The sequence below is a fragment of the Impatiens glandulifera genome, chromosome 8, assembly GCF_907164915.1.
Source record: "Impatiens glandulifera chromosome 8, dImpGla2.1, whole genome shotgun sequence".
Taxonomy (NCBI): Eukaryota; Viridiplantae; Streptophyta; class Magnoliopsida; order Ericales; family Balsaminaceae; genus Impatiens; species Impatiens glandulifera.
Genome location: NC_061869.1, coordinates 18387794 through 18414445, shown reverse-complemented (window position 1 = coordinate 18414445; position 26652 = coordinate 18387794). Strand labels below are relative to the sequence as shown.

Here is a 26652-nt window from a genome sequence, read left to right as displayed (position 1 = left end):
GATATCCCAACGGGTACTTCAAATGTAGGAAATTCTAATTATTCTAATACTCATCCTAAGATAATTTTAATATTTATACATATACAAGACCTATTTAATGTAAGAATCGGGTATGAGTATGGGTATGGGTTAGGGGTCGGTTATCGAATACCCATTTCTTAACTTGACGGGTACTTCAATTTTATCTCATATTCCGATCTCGAACTCGATTTGAATTATTTTCTCAATTTGTCTCTGTTCTATCATTTGAATATATCTAGATTCTGAACATTGTACTATTCATTTGGTGACTCTTAATGCTTCAAACATTTTAACTCACGTTAAATATTAGAGCAGGTCGGATGATATAGGTTTAGTCCACCTCGAATCTTTTTTTTTAATATAATTTAATATTTATTTATTTGATTATTAAAAAAATATGGTAAAACTCATTTTTATACGCTCGTTTTATTCAGAATTTTATAATAACATTTTAAGCGTATCTTAATTTTTTTTCAAGCTTACTCTAACCCTAAATCTTGGATCCGTCCTGAATTAGAGTAACCAAATATTTGGGTTCTATTAAAAATCTTAAATTGAAGTAAGATTATTTTAAATTAAGGACATGCCATTAACTTTCTTGCTTTCTTAAAATTCATATAGAAAAAAAAAAATACTGAGATTGAATTACTTACAAATGTGTCTCTACCTATATTTGTGTAGTCGATCAATATTTAAAAGTTCAATAAAAACACTTTCAAACAAATGACAATAAATTTGAAAAAAAAAACTCAAATTTCGATAAATACATGGTATAACGATGGAATAAAACTCACATAAATCAACACAAATTTAAGTAATTAGTAGGAAATCGCAACCGTAAGTATACAATTTTGGTCCTAGTCATCCGGTGTAAAATTTTAAATCATATCTTTTCGACCCTTAACTTCTTTTTTCTTCCATTTTCTATGTCATTTATCTAACACTTTCAATTGCTAATCCATGTATTTTGAGCATTGATATCAGTTTTCTCATTTTTATGCTATGGATATGTTTCAACAAATATCAAGCATCTTCTTCCTCACAAAAGTTGAATCTTTAACAATGACAGTTTCATGTCATTGTTAGCTCATTCAAGAGTTCGATCCTATCCATATAGGCCCCACTAGGAAACCAAGAGCATCTATACATGCCAAGCCACTGGTGCCACCCCTCCCAAGAGGGTCCCAAATTATTCTTTAAACAAACTTAGGCCCACAGCTCAGTTATTATGAATTTATAATAAATTGTAAATCTGTCCAAGATGAATAACCCAATTCTTATAGATTTATAGTTCACACTTCTTTTAGGGGTTTGTGAATTTATGCCCAATTTGTATAGATTTCAATTAGCCAAGGATTTTCAAGTATCAAACATCGATCTCTTGGCAAAGTAAACTTGTAGATTTATTCATAACAAAACCTAGCTCATTTTTCAAAATGATTACTAGGGATGGAGTGAACATGCTTATGCCTATGCCTATGTATAGACAATGATGACTTCCAACATGTAGGATTCTAGAAGGATTAAGATTTTCTAAATTCAACATGTGCTATCTTTGAATGGAGACTAGAAGGGTTATTGCTTCTACCCAAATTCCATTTCCACCACAAGATGATGTTTTCACTAGGCCACATTCTCCATCTTGAACATTCTCCATTAAATTTGAATATCATAATTGATCAATTGACTTCCATCAACATCATCCATGGCACTACCATTGAGTTCTTATAAATTTCTTATCTATCAAAAGTTTGTTTGATAAGAAAGTTCAAGAAAATCCGCAATGTTTATTATGCCATAAAGAAGTGAAACTATTGAGCATTTGATCTTCCTACATAAATGTACCAATGACAACATCATATGTTTAAAGTTCTAAAATCTTTTAAACTTTAACTAGATTCAAAACACACATCTCGTCTATTCTGTAAAAACTTTAAGATCGCCCAAAATTACGTGCTTCTAAAGTTATTTGTAATATTATGATTATCATTGTTCTTGAATAAGTTGATCATATTTTATCTAGATTTTTCACACGATTCAACATTGGAAAAAAATCATAAAGATTCCAATCAAAATGAGAGCAATTGGATAAGGATCGTGTTTGGACCATCATCATCTTTTTACATATATCCAACAACACAATTGAGAAATCCAAATTTATCAAACTTAATTCCTAACTCAATTCACTAATCAATTAGATTAATTTAACATATGATCTAAGTTACTAAAAATGCTTATCATAGAAAGTAGCTCAAGTTTGTATGGAATACATATTTTAGAATTCACTTTTTTTTTTTTATAATAATAAATTAATTTTATCCCCTCTTCTAGCCTAGCGACAAAAAGAGATGGATACCTCAGGTCCCCAACCTCTCTGAGGTCCTGACCCTTGGGTTCGAGCCCGTCATACGATAAGTTTCGCTCATTTGGTTAAATTAGTTGAGTAGATTTGCGGACTATTTGCTTAACTCGCGAGAATTAGAAACATAACTAGTATTATAAAAAAATAATAATAAATTAATTTGTACTTAACCAAAAAAATAAATATAATTATTTAGAGAATTCCAAACAAGCCCTTAATATCTTCTCTTTATAATCAAATCACTATCCTTCTTCCTTCATTCATTCCCCATCATTCCTTCATCTCCACACAAAGAAAGTTCAGAGGTAAAATCGAATCCATCAATGGCATCTCAAACTACAATTGATGGGCATAAAGATGATCAAACCGTCTTACAGAAACACGTTGCATTCTTCGATCGCAATCATGATGGAATTATTTATCCATGGGAGACATTCCAAGGTTATCCCTATCTCCATTTTACATTTCAATCATCATAAATCATAATCTTTATAATCTTAACAAACAATATCAAATCATGAATAGGGTTCAGAGCAATTGGGTCAGGCATCATCTTATCATCCGTGGCTTCAATTTTCATCAATCTTGGTCTCAGCCAAAAAACCCGCCCTGTAATACTCTGTTTTTCCTTGAATTTTGCAGCAAAGCATATAAACAATGAAAATTGAGATAATATAATTCTGGATATTGAAGGGCAAATTCCCATCTGTGTTATTACCTATAGAGATAAAGAACATTCAAAGAGGCAAACATGGGAGTGATACTGGTGTATATGACAGTGAAGGAAGGTTAGTTTGTTTGTAATTATAATTATAAGAGATTAATATTACTATTATTATTATTAATTAATGTTGTTGAAACAAAAATTTAAGGTTTGTGGGGTTGAAATTTGATGAGATATTTGGAAAATATGCTTGTACATATCAAGATGCATTAACAGAAGATGAATTGATGATAATGGTGAAGGCAAAAAGGGTGCCTAAGGATTATGGTGGATGGTATTAGTTACTATAAATTAGTTCATTCATTCATTAATTAAACTAATTAGATTAAGATGATATAATATGAATGTTTATGTAGGGTTGCTGCTTATGTTGAATGGAAGGTGTTATATATGTTGTTTAAGGATAAGAAGGGTTTGTTACAGAAACAGACTGTAAAAGGTGTTTATGATGGAACCCTTTTTCATGAAATGGAGAAGAAGATTCAGATGGAGAAGAAGGCCAAGTAATTAAGAAATGAGAATTGTGATTGTGATATTTATGTTTGTATTCATATCAAGAAGAAAAAGAAAAAAGAATAACTTAGATTGAATGTACTTGAAACCACTTCAATTTATGAAGTTATTATTGAGAATAGAAAAAGATGGCCACTCATTCTATTTGTGTGTGTCTAATTAAAAGATTCAGAATTTTTTGGACCTCAAACTTAGAATAATTAGGTATTTCTCTTCTTTGACATTTGGTGAAGGATAATGACATGTTTAAAAAAAGTATTCCAACCATAAGTACTAATATACCTAAAAAGTCATAAAATAAAATAAATATGTATACTATTTACAGAGGCATCTGACTGATCAAAACTTGATATAGAAAAATGAATACATTTATAGTTACGGAACATATATAGGAATAAGAGTTAATTGAAGGTAAAAAGAAAAGAGGAATCAAACTACGTGACTTGGGGCAGTCAGCCAGCGATTGCTTAGGTGGAAAAAGATCGGTGGCTGACTGCCCGAAGACGATCTCCGAAGAAGACAAGCTCTGTTTTCACCATCGCAAGGACCGAGTTCCATTTTCTCCATCTGAAGATTGCAACATCCATTTTCTCTGTCGTCCGCAAGCTCTGTCCTTTGTTTTTTCCATCGCAAGCATAAACTCTGTAGTCACCATCTAAAGGCTCCGTGGTCCGTTTCTTAAAGTTCTGAAGCATTTGAAGTTACGTTTTCACCATCTAAAGCTACACTATTTTCATTAGTATATAAACTGCTTTTTCATTCGTATATAAACTGCATTTTCATTTTTAACTTAACTAATGTTCATTCTGCGTAAAATTTTGTATTCTACATTGTCATGTTTCACATCAATTGCGTTGTAATATTTTATAAACTGCGTTGTCATGTTTTTTAAATTGCGTTGTCATGTTGTAATATTAGATGCATTAATATATTTTATATTCCGCATTTTAACTTAACTTATGTTCATTCTGTTGAGAATGAATTTATAATATTATAAATATGGTATATTCATGGTACACAATTTTAATACAAGATAATGGTATATTCAACCAAATGAAACTATATCTTTTGGTGTATAATCTTGATATTAGAAAATAAAATTATCACAAAAGGAAATTATATCTTTTATTATGAAAATACAATTATGAAATATAGTGAGAATATTTTGGAAAATCTCTTTAAGAGTTTTGGAAAAAAATATTGATATTGACATAATTGGGCTTATTTAAAGGTACAATCGGGGACTTAAAATCAAGTCTTTGCCTTAAGAGCACTGCTTCTTTGTGAGTTGTGTGTGAGATTTCATTATGAAAGAATCATAGTAATATTGTTGTAACATTTTTGAAAATAAAGTTGAGAGCCACTTGTTCTTCGAAAGTGTGTAGGACTATTTTGGCCGAACCACTATAAATATTGTGTATGCATTCTTCAGTTGTTTTTATTTCGTTTCCGCAATTGTTCGATATTTTTATTGTTCTTACATTAAGGGATACGTAATCTCCTAGTATCCCAACAAGTAGTATTAGAGCAAGGCTGTTCGAGAGGAGAGGAAGTTGAATAACTTGGATGATCCTTCAGAAGTTCTTGACAAGTTCTAGGGAGGTATCCAAAAGATGTTCAAGTTGTAGTTCTTGTTGGTATAAATGACTGCCAAATTTGAGGTGGAAGAAGTACGAGCTACTTGATGTTCAAGGAACAAACCAAGAAAGCATATTTTAGACAAGAAGACAATAGAGAAGGCATATTTGTTAGAGATAAACAACATCATGACAAAGAAGGTAGAGTAGTAAGACTTCTAAATCTATGTTGAAGACTAGAGAAATGGTGAAGTGCTTCTGGTATTAAGAGGAAGAACACTTCAGAAAAGACTGCCTAAAACTAAAGAAACATAATAGAAAATGTTATATTTGGAAGGCAAGAGATGGACCATTACTGTTGAGCAATGTACTTTAGTTATTATGGAAGGAGTAAATAAAAATAATGTGTATTCTCTATAAGGTAACTCACAAATATGTTTAATTATTATCTCCGATGTCATTCAATATACATCAAAGTTCTGGCATTTGAGGCTTGACCTCAAATGTTTGTAAGAATTGGGTTAGATAAGAGTTTTTGGTGCAAAAACTTTAACTAATGGTAATGCAAGGGAATCTGGATCTAACGACAAAGAAAATTTTCTTTATTGGATTTTAGAGAATGTCAAAGGGTATAGAGTTTGGCTAGAAGAAGGTGGAGATAATGTTATGCTAGATCCAGATGCGAAGTGACAAAACTGAAGCACACACAATGGAGACACAAATAGTGATTCAAGAGGAATCACAACTCGATGTAGAGATATGTCATCAATAAGGCACATTGCCAAATGAGAATTGTCATGGGACCATTGAGATTTTTTCAAATATTGGGGAGGAGGATGACTTTGGTGAAGAAGTATCCTTATCCATGGTTGAAAGCAAGAATGGTACAAAAAAAGTCTTAAAAAATGCATTAATTGATGACAATATAGTCAACATGTTGACAAGGACATCCTTCAAGCCAAATTGCAAGATTGCATTGAGTTAGCAGGTGATTAAGGATTGACATATTGCTTGTTAACATGCAATATTAATGAAAACTAAGAAGAAGAAAACTAATGGAAGACACTTATAATTAAGTTTATGTGGAGACATCATGAAGCAACTCTCAAATTAACCAAGAAGAAATCATTGTATTATCTTTCAATATGAGAAGATGAATAAGATCTTGAGGGAGATTACTAGTCATGAAAAAAAGGTTAGATGGGAGGCTCGGTCAATTCAAAGGTGATGATTTAGGTACTTCTTTTATTCTATTTTAATTGTCCATGCATTGTGGATCATAGTTAAGATTAATGAGATGATTGATTTATCATATTATTGAGAAGAAGATTGAGACCTTAAATGAGATTTATAGTCATGAAAAAGGGCTAGACAGGAGGCTCAATCAATTCGAAAGCGAATGAGATCATTGAATTGCCGTTTGACGTGAGAAGATAAATGAGACATTGAATGTGATTTGTAGACATGGAAAATGGGCTAGAAGAGACTCGATCAATTCAAATAAAGGACATTCGAGATTTTTTTCGAAGGAAACTATAAAGCATGATGAAAACAATTGCAGACATTTAAATAAATTTTTTCAACAACGCTGGCTCTCCACATAGACAGTCACGCACCATCTCATTTTTTCAAAGAAAATATGTAAGTAAATAGAGGATGTGTGATTTAAAAAATTTGTATAACTAATATTTTTAAAAAATTTGGATAGATTGAGACTTTGTAGTTAATAAATTACCTTTTTTTTAGCTGAATTTCAACGCAGTACAATCCAATCAAATCCGTTTATATTCATATAAATTATGAGAATGATGAGCAATAATTTTTTGGGAACTAAAATAATAAGAGATTACAAGAAAACATAAGCTCTATCAATTTTATTATTTATAATATTATATACTTTTCAAAAAGTTAAATTTTTATTATTTTATATTAACGTGGAAAACTTGTTTAATTTAATAATATATTTCAAGAGCTTAATAATAGATTTCAAGAGTTTAATAATAGAGTAGAAGAAGTTATGCATCAAAATTAATGAGTATAATTATGGTGAAGTATCGAAACAAAATTATTGTACTTTTGTATTATTGGGCTATTGCACAAATAAGATCAGAATTATGGGATTCTAAACAAGGTAGCAAAAAAAAGACATGGGAAAAATTTAATAATTAAGTGGTATTCATGATTTTGTTAATCTATTTTAACATAAAAGACAAATGATATGAATATATGGTAGCAAATAGTTGATTTTATAATGGATTGAGACCAATGCTGTTAATTTAAATAAATAATAACTTAAATTTTTAATTTAATTAATATAAATTTGTTTTTTTAAAAGTAAAATCGTATAGAATCGTAAAATCGAAATTATTTATAAATTCGTAAAATCGTAAAATCTTATTATCATAAATTTAAAATTGTAGGAATTTACCTATTTAAGAAGTTACTTAAAATCAGACTCGTTAACCAATGTGAAATCTTAAGATTTTAAGAATTAACACTCTTAAAATCTTAAGATTTCACATTGGTTAACGAGTCTGATTTTAAGTAACTTCTTAAATAGGTAAATTCCTACAATTTTAAATCTATGATAATAAGATTTTACGAGTGTATAAATAATTTCGATTTTACGATTCTATACTATTTTACTTTTAAAAAAACAAATTTATATTAATTAAATTAAAAATTAAAGTTATTATTTATTTAAATTAATTAATTAATTTTGTAAATATATTTTTTATAGTGTTATTTATTTATTATTATTTTTTAATTAATTTTATATTAAAATATATAATTTTTTAAAATTGGCTAAGTATAAACTACTTAATTATATATATAATAATAATAATATATAATTATTATTTTTTCAAATTAAACTCTTACGATTTCACGTAAATTCTAAATTTTACGAGTTTATAACTAACTAACTATTTTACGTAAATTCTCGATTTTAACAGATTGAGACGGTGACTTTGTGCTATAATTTTGAATATGAATATAATGTGGTGAAAGAAGAACTAGATGTGCATATTTTGAAATTTTTGATAATCTGATCAGCATTAATAGATGAATATTGCAATAGCTCTGATGTAAATGAAATTAAAGATGAGATAATTAATCTAAATGAGAGCATAGAGAAGAACAATGAATCTAGTGATGAATTTTGTTCATTTTGATTTTTTTCAACTCTTCTAACAATTAACATTTTGATGGAAGAACAAACAAAAGTACATGTTCCATTCATTGTGCAAGTGTCTGTCCATTCAAGTCCTAAGGTTACATCTACAAATCAATGTGATTTAATGCAAAGTACGATTACGACATCTCATGTGTGCTATTTTCTCTTGGTGACTCACAACTTGAATTATAGTATTAATGTAAAAATTTACTTTGATCAGGATTACATCAAGAAAATAAACCGTTTAACTGTCGCTATTTCTCTTTATTGACGAACAATTTATCAATGACATGTATATAGAAAATATTTTAGACTACACGGGCTACGAACCTCGATGTAGCCTTGTACATAGATCCGCCTTGATTAGATTGGGATTGAGTTGAACTTTGCCACAATCAATTCACTTGACATACAAATGGCAAACATGAGTTTTTTTAAGATCATAATATCTAAATATTATTTTAATTAAAATTAATTTTGTGTTTATAAATATGTCTTAAATTAAATTTATTATTTTTTTTTTTTGTTGGCAATAATTAAATTTCTAAATTGTTTTTTGATTGATTTATTTATTTTAATTTGTCTATTTTTTTATGTAAAATTAGAGATATAATATTTTAATAGGGGTAAACATTTAATGGATTAATTGGAATACAATTCAATCGAAAATACGAAGTCATATTAGATATTAGATATTTCGAATTAAATTGAGATTGCATCAAATTGTGTTCGGTTAGAATTAAATTCAGATTGGATTATAATTATCCAAACTATTTAGATAAAAATATATTTTTAATTTATTTTTCTTTAAATTACACTATCTCAATATCATATATTTTTTACTTTTTTTTAAACATCACTTAGTCAACAAAATTTATATATAATTTTAATTTTTAAATTCAAATTATAAATAAATAAAATTAATTAAACATTAAAAATTTAATATATTTTTATAATTAAACGTATTAAATATTAAATAATAAAATAAATCGAAAATTAATTAATTAAATAAAAAAATATTAAATTAAATTATCCTAGAGCTAGATGTAAGCATTTGACGGATTAATCCGAAAAGAATTCAAATTACAAAATTGAATTAATTATTTTGGTTTGAATTAATTTCGATTAAATTCGAATTAAGTTTATTTCAGATTGAATTTGAATAATCCAATTAATTCAAAGTAATTTATTTTTTTTTTCTTTATAGTTGCGAATTTTCTATCTCCTCTAATAGTTAAAAGAATTCCTTAATTCTTTCTATATATATCCACAACAACAACAAATTTATATTTTTATAATATTAAAATTTTATAAAAAATATTTAATTAAATTATAGCTCTATTTTCTTATATATAAAAATAAATATAAACTTATATATATAATATACTTAAATTAATCAATAATAATTTTAAATTTATACTTTAAAAACAAAAAAATTATATATATTTTAGTTTGGATTGTCTAAATCATATTTATTCGTATTAATTAGTAAAATGATTTGAATTACGGATTGAATATATTTAGTTTGAATTTATTACGGATCGAAACAAAACAGATCAATTTTACCCGTTTGCTCAACCCACATTTTAGCCACATTTTAGCCTATGAACTATAAACATGTATTTAGTCTAACTTGTTTAAAGATTTTCCATGCATTTGCACCATGTGTTACCTTTTATAATCTTGTCTTCTTTGTCAATCTTTTGCAATGAAATGTTGTTTTTTAAAATAATAATATATTAAGTAGTAATTTAAATCTTCATGTTAAAGTACACAATAGATGGAAAGAATGTTGAAGAAGAAAAAGAAGTAAAGCAAATTACTACAAAAAGATTTTAGGTTAATTAGAATCTTTAACAAAACAAACAAGAATAAAGTTGTAACATTTCAAATTTCACACTTCAAATTCCACACCTTCCATATTTCAAATTCTGAGATCTCTGCAATCGACCATACCTTATACCATCTGGATGGCTGCTGTCAATGTTCCAAAGGCTCAACCGCAGTTCTGAAAAGAAGGATATAAACTTTGTCGATAGAGAAGTACAAGAACCCTCCAACTGAATGTGTCACATACGAACCAAAACTCGTCCCTACTATACAATGCCAAGCTGGGCCATAAGATGCATCAAAATCCTGTAAAATCTCATCCAAAATCACAACAACAACAACAATCAAACAATCTTTAAAGATTGTATAAAACCTTCCTTTCTTACATGAGAAAACTATACAAAATCTTTCCAAGTTCATCAGATACACAGGACACAGCTGGTTATGAAATGTTGTAGTTAGCTAGCGTAATGAAAAATTTTCATTCTTCAAAAATCAATCATAAGAATGAAACATCATTCAGGAAGCAAAATCCATTATAAGAAATAGATAAAGGTTTACTTGGGATGTTGGTTTATGTAATGATCACGGCTATTTTGAGTTTAGTTATTTGGGGGGGATTTCTTTCTAGGTTTGAAATTATTCAGAGAATCGAAAATAACTTCAGATAATAAAAAGAACAAACCAAAAGGGAAAGAAGAACTGAAATTTGAAAAGGGTAGCTATTTTCTTCCACCCAAATTGTATTTTTCACTGTTTTTTGTGAGCCAAGTTCATTCCCGGGGTGACTAGAATGACCCACTTTAAATACATTTACCATTTAAACTATCCTAATGAGTTAAGATAATTCACTATCAAGGTTAAAAATGACAAATGCAAGTCTAGAACCTGCATAAGTGTAGTAGTTATTTCTTCTTATTTTGGATTATGTTCAATTCAAATCAAACAAACATAGCCTAAGTGCAGTAGTTCCATGTCAAAATTTCATGACTCATAACTAGAGGAGGCACAACAACCCAATCTAGTGATTTCAATGTGCAGAAAGCTCCTTAATCCAAGCCTCTTCTCAAGCATAATTATATATGTATCCTTTTAGTGTCCCAATCCCAATTTCATAGATATGATATTATTCAACTTAAGATAGGAATTGCCAATCTGATTCAAGAAAAGGTGTACCCATTTCTTGATTCAGTAATTAATAGTATGTCAGATGCAATCTCAGACTTGTGTAAGGCTTAAAATAAAAAAGCATTCAATGGGTCTTAAAGCTGAGAAAGCAAAGAATCTTATTTATCAATAGGGGTATTGATAGAAAGAAGACATTTATGAAATGATAAGAGGAAACCCAACCCAACCAAACCAAACCAAGTTTGTGCAGAGCTAATAAATGAAGATGGGGATAAGTTAAGTGAAGTACCTTCTTAAGGGCGAGAGCTAGACGTTTGCTATCAAGCTTCTCCCCTTTCATGGAGTCTAGATTTTCTCTCGCACAGTTAAAAGCTTTGTTTTGAAGGGCTATTGGCATGTCAGAAGCCCTAACACGAACATTGTTGACTCCATCATTCTGTACATGTTGCTTTTCATCAATGGCTTTCTTCTTCTGTATCAGATTGCTCAAGAACTTGCTCCTTCTCTCTAATTCTTCCTCTGCCGCATCCATTTTCTCATTTCCTCTTGGATCGGAGTTCACTACTGATACAGGAACAGACCCTCCATTTGTTTGAGAGAGAGAGAGAGAGAGAGTAAAGCAAGGAGAATGGACAGGGAAACGACCAAAAAGGGCCTCGATTACAATGCTTCTTCTTCTTCCTCTTTGGCTTTTCCACCTTTTCCTAAAGCTTTTTGGCAAATAGTAATAGTTGTTTTCCCTCTTTAATGCTGGGTTTGTTTTTGTGGGCTCTCTTCTTTTTCTTTTCTTTCCTTACAATAATATTGAATTGGTTTAGGGTGTTATCATATTAGTAACCCAATGAAGCTATGTTAGCCTTTTTAATTCATTTTCATGTTATTTAATTTTTAAAATCAATTTATTTCAAGAGGTGGGTCTTATAGGAATTCTATTCTCTGACATAATTATTTCTTTTTTCCCTTTAAAAGGTTATTTATAAATATAAAAACGTTATTTCAAAATATTACTTAGAGTTTTTAAGGTGGTGTGAAGACAATGAGACTCGAGATCATCGAGTAGGTATAGGGGCGTTCAACCGACCGGTTAAACGGTTCCGGTTAAGACCGATTTTGTCTTTTATTTTACAAACCGGTTAACCGGTCGTTAATAATATCAATTTTATCATTTTGGTTTTACCAGTTTTGATCGATTTCGGTCGGTTAACCGGGTTTAATTAGGAACCGATAATTCAATTTTTTAAATTAAGTAATAAATTTAAAAAATAATATATTTTTAAAAAAAAAATATTATTTGCACTTTTCTATTATACTATTCTTCATCCTTTCTCTATATTATAATATATTATATTTAGAAATATGTTATAATATATTATTTTATTATAATAATATAATATATTTTATAACTATTTCAGTTTTTTTTAATTTATTTTTGTAAAATTTTATATAAATTATAATATTTTTTAAAAATAATTCTTTTAAAATTATAATTTAAAAATAAAAAAAATTAAAAATTATTATATATTATTTATAAAATAACTAATACAAATTATAAAATATAAAAATATATAATTAAATTATTACCGGTTTACCGGTTAAACCGTTAAAAAAATAGATAAATCGAAAATCGAACCGTTTAACCGATAAAAAACTGGTTAATCGGAACCGCTAAAACCGGTTAACCAATAAACCGTTAAAATGAAACCGGTTAACTATCGGTTCAGTTGGGTTATCGATTTTTCGATTTTTTTTACAGTCCTAAGTAGAAGTAGGTATAACATTTTTCTAGAGGAGACCATCTAGGACCAAGAACTTGAGTCAACTTGACTCAAGTAATGATGTAAGGAGATAGCATTATAATCATTCTAACTATAGTAGTTTTATCTTATAAGCCTGAACTAATTAGAAGGCGGATGTGGGCTATATTCCATTGTAAATATGTAAAACTTTTATATATATATATATATATAAATGATATTTTCAACGAAGGGACAGCGAAAGCAAGACCACGAATTCTACGTGGCCTGCCACATTGCCCTCACTCCAACATTAAAAAAGAAAAAATATATAATATATAAACTCCAGCATTAAAAAAGAAAAAAATATAATATATAAAAAATGTTTCATATTTTCCTCGCTCAATCTCTCTCTTCCTTCTCCGGCGATTCATTAACATTTGCACCAATAATCGGTACATTTTAAGTTCAACAGGGGGCGATTTGTTCAGGTTTAGTGTTTCATCTATTGCGTTGTTCTCTTTGTTGGTTTCTTGAAAAATCAAATAGTCCGTTATCATACAAAGACGATCTAAACAATATTGTTAAATAATTAAATCTAAAAAACGAAATACGACGCGATAGGGTTTGGGTTGGGAGAATATTTTCGCCGGAAAAGTTTGAGAGAGAGAAATAAATGACGAGTTTTGGGTTTTTGATTGTATTTATACCTAATATATTTGTTTTCTTTCTTCTACCCACGTGGTATGCCACACATGATTCCTGGACTTACTTTCGCTACACCTTCATTGTGTTTATCATTCCTCGAAAATGATATTTTTAATGAAGGGGCAGTGAAAATAAGGCCATGAATCCTACATGGCCTGCCACGTTGCCCCCACGCCAACATTAAAATAGAAAAAAAATATAATATATAAACACCAACATTAAAAAGAAAAAGTATATAATATATAAAAAAAACGTTTCCTATTTTTCCCGCTCAATCTCTCACTCTTCCTTCTCTAGCGATTCATTATCTTTCATTTTTCTCTGTCAATTTCTTGCTCTCCGCCTTCAACGACTTCAACAGTCTTATACCATGTTATCTATCTTTTTCGAAACAAATTTACTTAGAAACAAATATGTGATGAATTAGGGTTTAATGTATAAACGATTTTGATATTTTAACTATTAGGGTTTAGCGTAAAAACAATTTTGATATCAATATTCTATTTAGCGATTAGAGTTTAACTTCATTTTGGGTTTATCTGCACATTTTTATACTAAAGCATCCCAAAAATTTCACTTTTCGGGACAAAAGTGTCCCAAAATGTGACATTTTGTCTTGAAATGTCACATTTTGAGACATTTTGGACCCATCTCGGGGCCTGAAATGTGACATTTCAAGACATTTTGAGACACTTTTGTTTCGAAATGGACATTTTGGAATAACTTTTCTTGCAATTTTTTTCCAGTTATGTACAACTATTTATCTGTTTAGTTGTCTATTTATCTCATGTAGAGCAAATAAAAGTAGAAGGAAGGCGGCCCATGAAGAGAATTCACCTGAACTCCCGTAAAAAAAACAAAGCAGCCCACAACATATTTTTAACGAGGACCTCGTCTTTGGTCTTTATAATCTTCTTCAACTACTGTCTGATCAACAAAAAGAGGTTGTGAAGGACATAGGCTTTGAATCTATTCTATCACTATCCCTTTCAAAATGTCCCGACGAAATCTCTCGTTATCTCGTTAGAAAGTTTGACTGTATTAAATGTGCCTTCATCCTACAGAGTGGCGATGAAGTAAAAATAGAAGAAGAGGATGTCCAAATCGTATTGGGCATCCCTAGAGGGAAGTTGAAGATTGTAGAATACAATGGAAACGAGACTGATACAAAGTTGACGGCCTTTAGGACTCGATGGGGTAAATCGCTAGGTGGCGGTCCTATAGTGACCGATATGCCAAAGAAAATGTTGGAGAACAAAATAGCTGCCAATAATTTTAAGATAGACTTCCTACTATATTTTATCAGCACCTTTCTCTAGACATCGCACCAGGGTCAACTATCAAGGTATATCCCAAAACTTACATATAAGTATATGTATTATTAATAATCCTTAAATCTGTTTTTTTACTTGCAGGTTTAGAATTCTGAAATCTATTTCAGATATTCGTAATATCCCAAAGTTTAATTGGTAAAAATTCGTACTCGACAGATTAGCTGAATTATGCGAAAAATGGAAGCTAAACGAAAACCGACATTTTCAAGAATCATAGACATTTCTCATCGTAAGTAATATTTGTTATCACTACTTTATTTTGGTGTTTTCAAATATATATATTTTTAACATATTTATTCAATCAATATATGTATATTTTCAGCTGTGCTACTTGTATAGGGTTAGCAACCCTGAACTCTAAATATCTCATGATGAACGTCGATTTCCTATACTGTGTTAGGATTTGTATCTCCCAAATCCGACCTGCTTGAAAATAATCTATAAAAAACACAAGAAAGAAGAACACAAGAACACACAGATTTATAGTGGTTCACTCAAATTGAGCTACATCCACTTCATCCACCACCAGATTTCACTATGAAGAAGAAGAAAGAATACAAACTTTTTTACCTCACACTTTATCTCTCTAAAATTTTGTCTTAACAATGTAAACCCTTAATAATCACATATTTATCGGGTAAACATTCAGGTAATAAACCTAAATAATTTTGATCAGACCCAAGTCCAAAACCAAAAAGAAAACCCAATAAACTCTAATTAACAATTTAGAGTTTATTATAAGTGTAGGCTCCATAACTCAACATACTGTAATGTTGAAATTATAGTAAGTTGAAGGTTAGGATGGAAACGGAGTTGGCACATGGAGGATTCGGATGTGGAAGCGATGTTGGAAGCATTCCACTTCCACCTCTTCCACATATGACATATGAGGTGAAGGATGAGGAGATGCCTCAGCATGGGGCATATGGGGGTGCCTCAACATGAGGCAGTGGAAGATGTGAGGGTGCCTCAAAAGAAAACAAGGATGCATAGTTTTAACGATGCATTAATGCAGATTGCTACATCTACACAAATTATTACAAAAGCCATAAAAGTATTGGCAGATTTAAGTATTGGCTGGGACACATCACCATTGTATTACAACTCGATCCACGTCTTATACAATGCTATGGACAATGATAAACATCTTAAGGATGCTATCCACAAATACTTCAAAGATCGAACATCCACTATAGAAGCCAATACATCTGAAGTGGTGGTATAAGAAGAGGAAAATCGTTTATAAATGGTGGTTAGTGTTGTAAAAAGACCCGAATTGGTGGTTGTAGAAACATAAAATCCTTTACAAATGGTGGTTGTACATGAAGAAGAACATATTCCAATAAATGGCTAATCAAAAAAATCCCCCTAGGAATTTGAAAGTTCCGACACACCTTCAATCTCCATATATGGTTACGAACATTAAAAAAAAATCTTACTTTGACTAGGTCAACATAGATACCCGAGATAAAATCATTGTGGGGTTCGTTTTTGCAAATGAGGAGAATGAGGTAATTCTTATAATGTTGATTTTTTTATAGTTATTATAATGTTGATTTCGAGACCCAAATTGTGACATTTCGGGACCCGGGACATTTTGGGTCCCGAAATATGATATTTTAGGTCCCAAAATGTGTCATTTCTGGCATTTTGGGACATTTTCTGGACCAATGTGTTTTCTTCATTTTCTTTTCAAGAAGGAAGTTATATATGATACGGAGCATACCTCGATCAACGTAGGGAATTTTCTTTCAATGTAAAGTCAATGCCATGTTGAAAGTGGTATTATTGATGCCTGTACACACCTTATGAATATTTTTGACAATCGTTTCTATAAGATGTTTTATGGCTATTTCTTTTCTTTTTTAAACGAATGGTCTTATTGTGATGTTAATTTGATTTGCAGGAGATGTATGCAAATCCAGAAGTTCTTTTTAATCAAGTCAAGAAAGAAATGAGAATATTTGAGATAACACTGGAAGATTTGATACATGCTCAACTTGTAAGTCCAATATTTTAATATCATCTGAATATGACTTTGTAGATCTTCTTCCCAATTATATACCAAAGTCACTTTTATAATGTTTATATCAATATGAATAGGAGTATAATCGAAATCATCGACAACCTCTCATTGCCAAAAAAAATTGCTATGGGAAGATACATATGTCATAACTCGGTAATTGGTAAGTTGAACTTTATCTATGTTAAAGTGTTTTGAAATCTATGCTAAATTTAACTTCATTTGTAAAACAAATAATTCATTCTTGGAGTTCTTTAGCACTCTCGAACCAAAATTACAATTGAAATATCTAAATTCTCGTTCAAAATTTTGAAATTCACTTGGCAAGATAGTACTAATACAACAAATTACGGAATATACTGTATGAGACATGTGCAAACTTATACAGACAATGCAAAGTGGGAATGTGGTATAACAAAAAAAAATGTAAGTTACAGATTTAACATTTTGATTGTTTTATAATTCTTTAATAATTGCTAAAATTTATTTTTTTAAAGACAACATTGTCGACATTTTGACAAGAAAATCTTTCAGACCAAACTGCAAGATTGCATTGAGTTGGAGGGTGTTTAAGTTTGGAACAATATTATGAAAGACAAAAAAAAAGGAAGATTAATGAAAGATACTTATAAGTTGAGGTGAAAACATTTTGATGCAACTCTCAAGCGAAACAATAAACAATCATTGCATTATCTTCTAACGCGAGAAGATGAATGAGACATTGAGTGAGATTCATAGTCATGAAAAATATGTTAGATGAGAGACTCGGTCAATTCAAAAGTGATGATTTTGTTACTTCTTTTGTTCTATATATTGTGGATTATAGTTTAAATGAATGAGATAATTAATTTGTTATATTATTGAGCAGAAAAATGAGACTTTGATGAGATTCTTAGTCATGAAAATGGGCTAGATGAGAAGCTCGGTCAATTCGAAGATGAATGAGATCATTGAATTGACATTTGATGTAAGAACACGAATGAGATGATGAATGCAATTCATAGTCATGAAAGAGAGGCTCGATCAATTCAAATGAAAGAATATTCACAATTTCTTTCGAAAAACTATGAATAATCATTTGAAGTATGATAAAAACAATTGAAGATAGTTAGTGAATGTTAAATTACTAGGCCGTTTTAACATTATTAAAAACAAGTAGCTGATTACAAGTTAATTTGTTGTTATGTTATTTATATAAAATTTAAATTTTAAATAAATTAAAAACTTTATAATAATTTAATAATTTAATAAATTAAAAAATTAAACAACAAATATACTTTTTCATTCAACAATATTTTTAAAAAATATTTCAAATAACTAACATCCAACAAGTCCTCACGGTCAATAAAAAAATATGATTCAAACAATGAATCTATTTAAATACATTTACATTTTTCTTTATCCCAAATTTTAAAAATATTAACTTTTTAAATTCCGTTTTTAGTTAATTCATATATAAATAAAATAAATATTTCTTTAACTAATTTTAATCTTACAAATTTTAAATTTTTTAATTCAAATTTATAAGAATAATAGAAGACTGTAAATAAACTCAATATATATTTGATAAGTTATTTGTTAATCTAAATCCTTATAACTTAATTCAAATTATATAAATTATATTTGAGATTTTCAAAATTTAAAATTTGTTTTAAAATAAAAATAATTGTATTGAGATTTTGACAATAATAAATGTAGGGAGATTTTGACAATAATAAATAAAATAATCCATATATCAACTAATAAAGTTAAAAGGATTATGTAAAAATTATTATTTTTTATTTAGCATTTTTAATTTTTGAAAAAAAGTTATAAAATACATTTATTTAATAGCATGAAGATTTTGACAATTATAATTAATTGCTGGGAGATTTTAACAATAATAAATAAAATGATTCAAATATCAACTAATAAAGTTAGAAAGATTATATAAAAATAATAAAATTATCAAATACATTGGGTAAGTTTTGTAATTATTTTCATCTCAAAAATAATTAGAGATTTTGAAAATCTCATAAAACAATATTTATATTTTGAATAAAGTTATAAGGATTTGGATTAACAAATCATTTATAAAAGATATTGTGTGATCCAAATCAAATGGTAGAAAAAATGGTGACACCAGTTAAATACTAGTTAAATTGTAAAGACATTTCCACCTAATTTTGTAAAATTGTCAAGTAGGAGAGTTTCAAATTGATCCACTCAATTAAACAAACCAAATAATACTGGAAGGATTTGAAAACAAATAGTTTTGAACTCTACAACTTGTACATAAATTTTGATATAGTTCAAAATAGTACCACTAATAAAATATTATTGTTATAAGAACAATTCTTATTCATAAAAACAAAATGAGTTATGTTGTATTAGAGATTTGAAAACTCTAACATTTGAAAATATGTCTATTCTTATCTATAAGAAAATTGAGAATTTATCAAATTTGATATTGAAACATTGGTATTTTATTTAAAATATTTATCCAAAATCGACCATTTCAAACATATCCCTTTACAATGTTCTACAAAATTATTTCTAAAATTCTTAGTAACAAACTTAGACCAATCTCGTGTGTTTTCATTGATAAAAATTGAATCAATGAATACAATTTTCTTAAGTTTTTTTCTATTTAATCTTAATAAGTCCAAATCAAAACAACAATTTTTTCTTAAAAAAATTAATATGAAACTTTCAACCATCATAAATTAAATTTTATCATATATAATAATTTGTATAAAAATATGATTATCATATAACTAAGTAATAATAATCCGAAAAGAAACATACCACAAATTATTTAGACCTTGACGATGTTAACACTAGAGTTATGTTAATTTTCTTGTATTTTTTTTATTTGAAATAGATATTCTAAAATTTGACAGTAATAAATTTATTATAATTATTATTTTTGAGGTAGGAATCTACCCAATTTAGTCATTATTCACAAATTAATATTTAATATATAAAAACTATAATTTTCTTTACAAATAATATTTTTTTTAAAAGGACAAAACTTATTACATTGTTTTATTTAATCATGCAACCAAATGATAAAAACAAAATTATTATAACTTCTAAAACTGAATTAAACTATAACCAATTCACCATCATTAATCTAAAATTAAGCTCAAATATTAAATAAAACAACTAAGAACACATTTAGCTAAACATCAACTAATTTCATTTCATTTAATCAATAAATTACATTTTATAAAATTATCAATTTACATAAAAAATAAAAAAATCCTATACAAAATCAGTTTCTAATTGTTTCTGTGACTGGTCTTCTTCTTTATTGCTCCTCTTGATATTGGCTTATCTTCTTTATTGGTTAATGATATAGCTAGATGGACAAAGAATAAATAAATTTGGGTTAATAATAAGCCGAATGAAAATATACAGAGTTAATCTTAAACAAATATTAAAGATAAATAATATACCTATTATCTTAAGTTAAGTACAACTCTTTTTCTCTTTTAACTTCAGGGAGGTTAGTGGTGAACTCAGTGCAATCTAACTGCTATAAAAAAACATTACGCCTGAAAATTTGTACTAAGCGAGATTTTTCAATCTCAAAATGATTTCCCTTTTTCTTATATAAGCCATCATAGACATTTAACCTATTCTTACCATTCGGATTTTTTTTCTGTATTGAAAATTTCTTAGGATTGAAAGACCCACATAACTCTCACCTATCATGTCCTAATCAGAACTGTTTTACGAAATATTGGAACAGGGTTTTGATAGAATTTGAGAGATCTAATTATAAGCAAAAGATGAAGAAGAAGAATGAATGAATCAGAAAGGAATTTGCGAGAGAGAAGAAAAAATGAGGGCTTATTTAAGGACTGCGCCAGAGAGAACCTATGTAAGAAAGTAGGGTTTCCTTTGACGGTTGCTAGAGATAATAAGCCCAATAATGTTAGTGTTTTTATTAAACGGGCCAAACTCTGAAGGGTATTATATTGCAAATCTTAAACCCAATAAAAAAAATTATTAAATCTTTTCACTAAATAAACTCGAGATTTGAATTAGGTCATGTCAACCTCTAATTTATCAAAATTTTAATTTGATAATTTTTTTAAATAGAAAAAAACATCTTTTATTTTATTTTAACTTATCATGTATGCATTTTAATTTGTCGAAATTGTTTGAGTAACTATTTATTTTCAATCATAAGGATATAACTTCGTGTTACTAATTTGAATATTGAAGGTATTTGTGTTTTAAATTGAATATTTTTAAGACAGAGTCGTATAAAATTGTTGAATGCAATTTAAATGCCTTAAAAATGTATTGTCTTTAGGAGTAATTAAAAAAAAGAGAATTATTATTTTAATTTTATAAATATTGTGAATTAATTTTAGAAAAATAGACTAATTATCAAATTTGTGAAACATTTTCTCGACCTTCAACATTTGAGATTTTTATTAAAAGTATATTAACTAGGACTATTTAAAAAAAATATATGTTCAAAGAGAAAAAAGAATGTGGTTCAAGTTGGTTAAGTGTGCAAAGTTTAGGCAAGACGAGTAACAATATTTTTCTAGATCTTGAGTTTGAGTAAAGAGATGTCAAGAGATGCCTAATTATTTATTATTAATTAGACGATATAAGTTCATCTTGGTTCTTCTTGGATTTCAATCATTATTTTTTTTTGAGGAAATAGACGATGTAAATTAATTTGTCTTGGATGTCCTCGTTTTTTTGATAAATATCTTATTTTGAAAAATAAGACGATGAAATTCATCTTGAATCATATCATTTTTTTGGTTTCAATTGATTGTTGGACTGAAGAATAAGACACTTAGTTTGTGAAAAACAAGGGTATAACTTATTTTGACATAGTAAAGAATTATTAATTATAGTTTTGCACATGTCAATGGGTATATGAACAAATATTGTGAAGAGTTATTGAATATCTCTAGTCGCAGAAGTAGCGTGATTTCCCAAATTCACTTAGTGTTATAAACTATGTGATTTTGTCTTTTAAGATTTTTTTTAACAAAAGTGGATATACTATATGATTTTGTCTTCTAATGTAATGAGTGGAAGTGGATGTATGAAAATTTGTCTAATGAATGACTTGAGAAAAGGTGAAGATTGAAGTGTTGAACCCACTTATTTATTGATGGCTTAATTTTTTTTGTCAATGTGGAGATTGATGGGTACGACTCGTGTATTTCTAAAGGATGTGAAATTCGTCAATGTGGAGATTATTGAATTTATATCTTATTCATCACATCTCAATAAGCGAGTTATTTTCCAAAGGCGGAGATTGTTGACTTTTGGGCTAATGTTTTATTAGAGTTTATATATTGTAATGTACTTTATGTTTTTAATAGATTTAGAGTAGTTTAGTCTTCATAGCTTTTAATGTATTATTATAAATAAAAATATTGTAACATATGGTTACTTAGATCATTATTCCATGAAAATCTCTAGAATGAACAACTCCGCTGAACCTCGTTACGTGTTATTATTATTTATGCCTCTATTTTTATATTATTTTTTTATCATGGGTATAGATTAGATTTTTTCACAACAAGATCTAATAAAGGAATATATAATAAGGGAATTATTACACTATTTAAAAAAACTTAATGCGAATAAAATCTATAATAAATGAATACCAACTAATAACAAACAAAAGTAGAGTAATCAAGAAAATAACTACCTCACCCTAAGAGAAAAATAAATTACCTCACTTAAAGTGAGATATAACTTGATAATGCACACGTATCAAGAAAAAAAATTAATAATTAAAACTTAACTATCAAGATAAGGAAATATATTATATGTATTTAGTATATTTTAGTTAACCTATTTTCTAGAAGTGATTGTAGGCATATCAAAGTTTTAATGGTTTTTTAAATACAATAATTAGTTAATGACTACTTTATAAGACTTATACAGTAAAATGATACTTTTATTATAATAGCCCATATAATAATTAGGGGTGGGGAAAATTATCGATATTAAAGGTTTATCGAAAATACCGTACTGTAATATATCGAAAATATTGACTTTTAAGGTATACCAAAAAAAAGGTATAGTATGATACCGATACCGTAATTATTGGTACGGTAAAGGTATGAGGTTTTTAAAATTTTGGTATATCGAGATATACCGAAATACCGAAATAGTATTTATAAGTTAATATATATAAAAATATATATATAATACTCATAAGGAAATAATTAAATAGATTTGAAATTAATTTAATTATAGAAATATAATTTTTGAATAATATCAAAATATAGTTATACTGAAATATTATTCAATATATGCAATCTCTTTTTTACCGATGGGATTGATTTTTTTTTAAAATTAATATATTTTTAGGTATCAAAAGTATAATACTGATACCGTACCGAAAATAAGATATACCGAAATTAAGGTAAGGTAAATGTATGAATTTTTTGTATAACGAAATTAAGGTATATCGAAACAAGGTATACCGAAATCAATGTAAGGTAAAGGTATGCATTTTTTGCATACCGAAATTTTAGGTAAGGTATAAGGTATGAATAAAATATTAAGGTATATCGTACCGACACACCCCTAACAATAATACCAGTTGTAACATACATTGGAATAACATATACATTAATCATCAATCCAAAATCTCTTTATATTTCTCCCGTATATTATCTTTAACAGTAAAATCGTAACATAATCTTGCTCAAGTGACACGAGAATAAATTTTAGGAAACACTAACCTAGTTGGTAGTCGCCTAATAAATCTTAGTGAATCCTCCATGAATTCATCTACCGATAACAAATCTCTCTCAAATAAATCCTATTATGACTAACTAAAAGAGAGATCGAACTGATCCTCTGGATTTGTGGGATGAGACATATCGGGAGGCATTCTTATCCCAACATGTATTAATTCCTAACAACTACTTTGAACGAAGTACTAACATCCAATTAGCTTTACTAACAAAGATGAAGTTATTATTTTTGTGTGGATCTCGTACCATATTGAAGATCCAATTGAAGAGATTCTTTGGAAAATTGTAGATGGTACATTTAATTTTGAAATTTAAGGTGTTTTTAAGTGAAAATTTATATCAAAATCTAATCACCTAGTCCCATTATTTCTATGCTAAATTGATAAGATCGTTATTACTTGGTTCATATATGAATACATGTTTATGCGTGAACTGAATTAGACCTATAGTATTGATGGAGATGAGAGCCCCACATGTCGCTAGGGCCGACCTTAGGGTAAGCCCGACAAGCCCTTAGGCTAGGGCAACCACTCCTTAGGCAGACCGTTTATTAAAATTAGTTAGATATTTAATTAAATTTATTGTAATTTTAAGCATAAGTTGTTGTAGTTTAGTGGTTAAAGATAACAGTTAAATTTTGTATTTGGTTATGAGTTCAAATTCCCCTGAAAACTATTAGGATAGGATGAAAGGACTAAGGAGAATTGAAAATATTGATTTCTCTCAATAACTTCCAAGGTTATCTTTATGTTTTTCTCTCTTAATTAATTCTCATAAAGTAATTATTTAGCCCAATATATTTTGTTTTGTATTTCTCAAAAGTTTAACCTCATTATCTTATAAATAAGTTGTAAAATATTGAAGAAAAGAATATACAAAATATTGTAACTCTTTCCTTAATTAAATTTTGATTATATAAAGGTTTTAACACCATAATTAAACTATTTAATTATTTATTTCATAAATAAATAGTATTATTTTAAAATCTTAATTTTATAATTAAACTACTTTATTATATATTATTTTATTTTATTTCATAAATAAATAATATTATTTATTATATATATATATATATTAATAATAATTAACCATCATTTTCTTTGATCTAATTTGTCAACTCTTAGTGTGTGATCTCATATGACCCAATTATAATAGATATATATGCTCACCTTATTAATCATAGTTAGAATATAGAAAAACACTACAACTCTTAAAATAATTGAATTAAATTATCTTCAATAATTGTCCTATCTAAAATTAGTCATTGAACATTAAATTAAACTAGGAAGATTCTCGTGCAATGCACACGAATAAAAATATAAATAAAATAAATTTAATAAAAAATAATAATAATATATATTCAATGTTTAAAATTATTAATAAATCATGAATAATATATTAAAATAAAAAATAGAACACTCTCATTTCACATTTTATTCACTTCGCTAAAACAACTTATCTTCTCAAATATCTCAACACATATTTTTTCCGAAAGAACATCCCATCTCGTGACCTTACACTTTTATTTTGGTCAATCAAATATTTGATTCATATATTTTAATATTTACATCATGAACTCACACTTTGGTCAATCAAATATTTGATTCATACCTTTTTAACCACTTTCAATAGATACCGGCATATTATCCCTCGATAAACCACATCCCAATCACACTTGGTTAAAGTGTTGTACTTGTTTTGTTAGGTTTCAAATTCAAAACATACATATATCATTTTTAATTTTATTTTTAACCATTTTAAGTTTATGATCGGGTCAACCCACAATCCAACCCAATTATCCATTTACTCTCACATATATATTCAAATTAACCACATCTCTCGACCCGGCAATCCGGACACTTTAAAAATTAAGCATCATTATATATATATATATATATATTAGTTAGTTAAAAATGTCCCGCGTTCATCAAATTTGATATTGAATTTAAACTATAAAGTGTTAATAGCTTAGTTGGTTAAATTGTTATACTTGTTTTATTAGGTTGTAAGTTCGAAACATACATATATCATTTTTAATTTTATTTTTAACCGTTTTAAGTTTATGGGCGGGTCAACCCACAATCCGACTAAAGTATCCATTACTCTCACATATATATCCAATTTAACCACAGTTCTAGACTCGACAATCCAAACACTTTAAAAATTAAGCATAATTATATATATATATATATATATATATATATATTAGTTAGTTAAAAATGTCTCGCATTTATTAAATTTGGTGTTGAATTTAAAACATAAAGTGTTATCAGCTTAGTTGGTTAAAGTTTGTACTTGTTTTGTTATATTGTAAGTTCGAAATATACATATAACATTTTTAATTTTATTTTTAATCGTTTTAAGTTTATGGGTGGGTTAACCCATAATCCGACCTAAGTATCCATTTATCCTCACATATATATCCAAATTAACCACAACTCTCGACCTGACAATCCGGACACTTTGAAAATTAAGCATCATTATATATATATATATATATATATATATATATAGATTGGTTAGTTAAAAATGTTCCGCGTTCATCAAATTTGGTTTTTGAATTTAAAATATAAAGTATTATTAGCTTAGTTGGTTAAAGTGTTGTACTTCTTTTGTTATGGGCGGGTAAACCCACAATCCGACTCAAGTATCCAATTACTCTCACGTATATATCTAAATTAACCACAACTCTCGAACCAGCAATCCGGACACTTTACAAATTAAGCATCAAGATATATATATTGTTGACACAATTCCTTAAATCTCCCACTAGTCCTTAAAACAAGT

General features: G+C 28.1%; 2 protein-coding genes across 2 annotated transcripts; one reads left to right on the top strand and one right to left on the bottom strand.

The window, feature by feature from the left end:
* Positions 1 to 2633: 2633 nt before the first annotated feature.
* On the top strand, positions 2634 to 3630 carry LOC124912417 (probable peroxygenase 4). Its single transcript, XM_047453034.1, has 5 exons — positions 2634 to 2824; positions 2909 to 2994; positions 3077 to 3171; positions 3256 to 3381; positions 3464 to 3630. Exons 1-5 carry the CDS (start codon positions 2707 to 2709, stop codon positions 3612 to 3614), a joined length of 576 nt encoding a protein of 191 aa, XP_047308990.1. The 5' UTR covers positions 2634 to 2706; the 3' UTR covers positions 3615 to 3630.
* Positions 3631 to 10164: 6534 nt separating this feature from the next.
* Positions 10165 to 12062, bottom strand: LOC124912311 (dynein light chain LC6, flagellar outer arm). The gene is made up of 2 exons (XM_047452908.1): positions 11620 to 12062; positions 10165 to 10508 (listed from the first exon to the last, which is right to left on the bottom strand). The coding sequence occupies exons 1-2, from the start codon at positions 11860 to 11862 to the stop codon at positions 10353 to 10355; spliced, it is 399 nt and encodes a 132-aa protein (XP_047308864.1). The 5' UTR covers positions 11863 to 12062; the 3' UTR covers positions 10165 to 10352.
* Between the last annotated feature and the right edge of the window lie 14590 nt (positions 12063 to 26652).